The 5828-nt window shown below is 43.5% G+C and overlaps 1 protein-coding gene across 4 annotated transcripts in view; it reads left to right on the top strand.

The window, feature by feature from the left end:
- Positions 1-5828, top strand: part of LOC126407591 (DNA polymerase III subunit epsilon-like) — a 62022-nt gene that overhangs the window by 30211 nt on the left and 25983 nt on the right. Inside the window, exon 4 of one of the 4 annotated variants that reach the window (XM_050072624.1) lies at positions 1059-1166. The exons of 2 other annotated variants lie outside the window; for them this stretch is intronic. In XM_050072624.1, coding sequence (XP_049928581.1) covers positions 1059-1166 — 108 coding nt within the window. Of the gene's footprint in view, positions 1-1058; positions 3680-5828 lie in introns of those variants that run through there. One more of the 4 variants, XM_050072622.1, reaches the window with a different exon arrangement.

The following is a 5828-nucleotide window of genomic DNA, read 5'->3' as shown; positions in this document are numbered from 1 at the left end:
ATGCGTAGTAATGATTATGCCTACTGATGAAACGCACGCGTCATTTTCAATTTTTTATTAACAGAAATTAGGCTGATGTTTGTATCAAAATAGGCTATATATCATGAATTACTAGAAAACAAATACATTCTATGTCAAATCAAGATGTTCAGCAGCAGTGAGCACCCCCATATAGTCAGAATGGTACGGTCTTGTTTCATAACCCCATTTTGCGTCGATTCGACGGCGAGACTGGCAGTCGAATCAGACTTCTCCGAATCGAATCACCGATTCATCGACTATTTGGGGTCACCCCTAATATATATAAATGTATATACACACACACACGCATATACACACACACACACACACACACACACACACACACACACACACACACACACACATCAAATGGGTTTTTAAAAAAAAGTGAGACAAATGCAACCATTTTTATCTTTTAATGAACTATTACTACGTGATGCCTGTCTACAAACTGTATGATAGTCTTATATGTGAGGTAAAGGGTAAAAATGGGAAGTGATCTTAATCCATTAACCATTATTGTGTAAAGGGCCACAAATGGTATATTTTGAAAGTCAAGCTGAGGGCTGATTAAAATTGGTCTGCGGGCCACAATTGGCCCCCGGGCCAGACTTTGGACATGCCTGATTTAGAGCTAACCAACTTACTAGCTTACTCCTTCTTTCGTAAAGCACAGCTGCTTGCTAGATGACACCAACGCCAACGGGTCTGGGCGAGAACAACTGGTGATGCAACCAGGAAATCCTTCACAGACCAGTTCAACCCGTTCGGTTTGGATGATGTGGTCTTCAAAGGACGTGGCCCCTGTATTGGGACACAGCTATTCTTGTGAATGCCATATCTCAGGAACGTCTAAAAAGAATTTCTTCAAATTTGGCTCAAATGTCCACTTGGACTCAACAATAAACAGAATACATTTTGGTGATCAAATGTCAAGGTCACTGTGACCCTGCCTCTGTCTTATTCTCGTGAATGAAATATCTCTTATTTTCTTTTTCTCTTTTCCTCCTTTAATCCATCCCTTCTCTACTTTTCAGGCAAGCAGTGTCACATCATCCAGTTGTCTGCTGTCTGTGGAGAGAGTGTATTTAAGAAATTCATCCTCCCCTGGTGCCCCATCGATGAGAGAGCCACAGAGCTGACAGGTTTCACCATCAGTGATGACCTGTCGACCCTGTTTCTCAACGGGAGACCTGTAGACACCGTCTGTGTTTCTTATGCTCTTACCCGCTTCATCAGCTTCCTGCGCCGCTGTTGCAGTGGCCATCCCCGCCGTCCCGTGCTGCTGGCGGCCCACTGTGTAAAGCAGTTTGGTAAACACATACTCACCAGATTGCTGCTAAAATTCTCCCTCTGGTATCGGTTCAAGCGGGTGGTATCTGGGTTTGTGGATACATTCCCACTAAGCAAGAAACTCTATCCTGATCTGCCCAATCATCAGCATGACACTCTGGTCAAGCACTGCCTGGGAGAAGACTACATTATCCCTAGGCCGAAGGAAGCCAGGACACTGCAGGACCTGTTCAATTCATGGACTCAACAGTTTGGAAGTCTTGATAGATACCTGCATGACCCCAAAATCTTTCAAGAGCTTCAAAAAAATGGCCACAAAAACAAAATACTCCATTGAAACACTGACCTTTACTTTACTCTGAGTTTTGTTCTCATCATGTTCTCTCTGGTTGTTGAACAGATATTTTGAACATTCAGAAAAAAATGAAACAACAGGTTGAATTTCTTGTGGTTGGAAAAAACATAATGCAGGTTACATCCCAATCTCTATAGCCCTTTTTACACAGAGGTCACACTATAGAGCTGCTACGAAGTCCATTCTTTGCCGCTTTTGCATTTATACACAAAACTGCAGCTACATCAGTGTGTAATTTTAGACAGCATGTTGATCATCACGGAGTCACAGAGGCGTGACATGCAACACAATAGCATTGGCCTCCAGTGTGACACAATGCATCGGCAGCAATAAACAATAACAATAGCAAAACATGGAAATATCAGTCATTCACTGTCTCTGTTATACAGCGGCTGATCTCATCCTCTGCTCAGAGGGTAAGGAGCTCCCGCACCTTATTGTTTTCCCAATTCGCGGACTTTTTGCGGCCGCTGATCTTTTTCTTTGAGTTAGTTGCTAACTGCTATCAGCTATTTGTTAAATCTCCTGTGGTGGGTTGCTCACATAACGTATCATCAAAACCATGATTCCACCCTGCCCTGTTACAGCACCGTTACTATATCCAATGTTGGCTAAAGGCGAGACAACTCTGTCCCTCCATTTCATGATTGTACCTTTTTAAGGCCCTGACACACCAAGCAGATGGTCAGTGTGGGGCTGTTGGAGAGCATCTGTCGCCATAGTCTTTGGGTTGTGTCCCGCACCATTGGCTCTCATCGGCCCTTGTCAGCTTTTTTACAGCCGATTAAGCATTTTGAATCATCGTCGGAGACAGCGAAACCTGTCGGTTAATAAAATCACTCTGACTGGCAGTTCAGCTCAGCGCACAAGAAGAGAAACGGAAGTGAGGAAAGTAAACAAACAACATAAGTCAAGGGAGAGTGAGATCGAAACAAACTTGTTACATTAGGTGAGATTTGTTTTCTTTATTCGCAAACTCTTTTGCAGAAAAGTGCGTAATTGATTGTGTTATTGTTCTCTAGATCTTTCTACATCAGGTTGTGTTGTTAATGTCGGTCTCCCGGTTTCCCTTTTTGAATGATGATCACAGACTACAGCTGTTTGCTGGTATGAAGAGTCATTTTCTCTCACGCAGACACACAGTGTACATGCCGGGTGGCCGTCAGCTGTAGTCTTTGCGGTGTGCTCATATGCAGCTATGTGGTCGAGACACAGGTGACATGAGGTGACGCAACAGTCAGATTTAATCGCCACTAGTTCTGATGTCGGTTTGGTGTGTCTGGGCCTCTATAAAGAACGGTGAGACGACATAATAGTGTGAAATTCCTGCCTTGAAGAGGCAGTGTCAAAGGGGCCAGTATTACATACGTTAGGGCCTGTGTCCACGTAGCATTTTTCCTTCTGCAGAAAGGAAGTGGCAGGATGCTGGGGAGCGCTTCATCCCAGCGCTTCATAAAAAAAAGGCACTCCTAGCATTTTTTAATTGATGCTCTTTGTGTGGGTTTTGTTGCTATGACAACAATATCTTGACATTAATGCTAGCTAGGAAAGCTAATGTAATGCTGCGTGACTACACAGTTAACAATCGTATAACGTGAACGGTGATAAAAGCCCAGCAGCAGCAGCAGCATTCAGCATTCAGCCACTCTGCTCCCACGAATGGGCTTTTCTGTCTTTGCCGTGACAGTAGATGGTAACCTAGCTTTATTAAAGTCACCGGAGCCTTTCTGAGAAGTTTATAGATTTACAACTAGTAGCGCTCGGAGCGACTGCACAGAAAAGCCAGAGCAATCTGAAAAAAGACACTGGGTGCGGTGTTCTTTCTCTTCTCATTGGGAACAATTACAAAAACACGCTGGCGTCCAGAAAATATGCAAAGTGGACACAGGCTTTCACATGTTACTCACTGTATTATGATTTTTATTATTTCGTTTTGTTGTGTAATGTTCTGTAACATGTCATACACACAAATGTTGTACTCTTTTGTATTCCCAGTAAATTGAACCACAATTTCTCCCCAATAATCATTAAACTTTTATTTGAATTTTCTAGCCAACTTGTTTGTTTTATTTATTTGTATTTGAATCAAGTTACAGCGGTCACACTGAGAAATCTCTCTCCTCACTATTCCAGCATAGATGCAGCCACAAGGTTGTGTTTCGCTTGAAAAGCACCTGCCTTTACCTACGGTAGTGAACATGTGTAATAAATTAAATCTTGAAGACTTTTCTTGCTGCACAGCATTTTGGGAACATGAGGATTGCTACTGTAAAAAGCGCTATGGCTCGGGGGAGGAATGATTTCCTGTATCTGTCCTTGAGAACAGTCTGTTGGAGAAAGAGCTCCGCTGTCTGTCCAGTATGAGGTGAAGAGGGTGGTCAGGATTATCCATGATGGATAACAGTTTGTTCAGTGTCCTCCTTTCCACCACTGCTTCAAATGAGTCCAGTTTGCAGCCAATCCCGGAGCCAGCCTTCTTAATGAGTTTCTGAAGTCTGTCGGTCTCATCGGCTCCGATGCTGCTTCCCCAACAGACTACAGAAAAGTAAGTGCACTGGCTACAGCAGACTGGTAGAAGATCTCCAACATCTTGCTGCACACATTGAAAGATCTCAGCTTCCTCAGGAAATAGAGTCTGCTCATCCCCTTCTTGTACACAGCGTCCAGTTCAGTCTGTTGTCTGCGTGGATGCCAAGGTACTTGTAATCCTCGACCATGATGATGTCCTCTCCCCGTATGCACAGGGGTTGAGAAGCCGCCCTCTTCCTTCTGAAGTCGATCACCATCTCCCTGGTCTTGGCCACGTTCAGCAACAGGTGATTTCTTCCAGCCCACTCCACAAAATAATCCACCAGGGCTCTGTACTCCTCCTCCTGCCCATCACTTACACACCCAACCACTGCAGAGTCGTCAGAGAACTTCTGCAGGGGCATGACCCAGAGTCATACTGAAAGTCTGTGGAGTACAAGGTGAAAAGGAAAGGAGACAGAACAATCCCCTGTGGAGCTCCTGTGCTACTCCCCACCATGTCAGACAGGACACTGCACAGTCAGACAAACTGTGGTCTGTCTGTCAGGTAGTCAGTAATCCAGGAAATTACGATGTGTCGACCCTCATCGTCTGCAGCTTCTTCCTCAGTAGCAACGGCTGGATGGTGTTGAATGCACTTTAGTTTTGCATGTCTCTGTGTGTGCATGTGTTTTATCTCACTTTCCTTTTTTTGCATTGGCTATATTTAGTGGGTGTTCCCCTAAAATTTCTCCCAGCTTGGTACACAGCAGCCCTCCCCCCTTACTAATACTTCTTAACTTACACAGCCACTTTTTTTTTGTATATTTAGGTTTAAGCTTCGCCTCAGACTGTCACATAAGTTTTTACAACTTGTTTTTAATTTTGTATATTTAATAAATTACATTTCATTTCTCTGAGGTTACAAGTCTTTGTGATCCTTGATTTAGATCTAAGCTTCAAGTCCCACATTAACAAGGTGACAAAAACATCATTTTTCCACCTCAGAAACATCGCTAAGAAGCGACCACTTCTACAAGGAAAAATGCCAAGGAATTGATTCATGCCTTATTTCAAGCGGACTTTGACTACTGTAACACACTTTTTACTGGCCTACCAAAAACACCACTGAGAGACTTCAGCTCATTCAAAACTCTGCAGATCAGTTGTTAACCAGAACCAAGAGGAGAGAGCACATCAGGCCAGTCTTAGGCCCCGATCACACAGAAAGTGAGTGCGTTCACATGGACAGTTTAATTCCCTTTTCATTCGGAATGAAAATTCATTCCTATTAAAAGTGATCTTGTAAAAACCTAATTCGGAATGAAAATGGCCAAATTCATTTCCGATGTAAGGGGCTGGAATATTCAGTTTCTAATTCTGAATGAAAGAATTTCTCGCACTTGTATACACTCATTCCTCTTTAAGTTCATTCCGGTCTTTCTGCGTATGCTCGTTTCCTTGCCCTTCTGGCGCATATGACGTATATAGCGTGAGTGCGACTCGTTGCACTCACCGGTTTCCATTCGCCAAAGCACAGTCTTCTATCTCCCTTCTTCGACCTTCTACCTCTCTGCTCCTCCTCAACAGATGAAGCATTAGCAGAACAAGGTTGTTGTCGTACTGCTGCTTCAAGAATATAAGCAAAACA

The sequence above is a fragment of the Epinephelus moara genome, chromosome 20, assembly GCF_006386435.1.
Source record: "Epinephelus moara isolate mb chromosome 20, YSFRI_EMoa_1.0, whole genome shotgun sequence".
NCBI classification, from domain to species: domain Eukaryota; kingdom Metazoa; phylum Chordata; class Actinopteri; order Perciformes; family Serranidae; genus Epinephelus; species Epinephelus moara.
The sequence above is the reverse complement of the archived record's forward strand: the minus strand, read 5'-3'. Positions and strand labels throughout refer to the sequence as shown.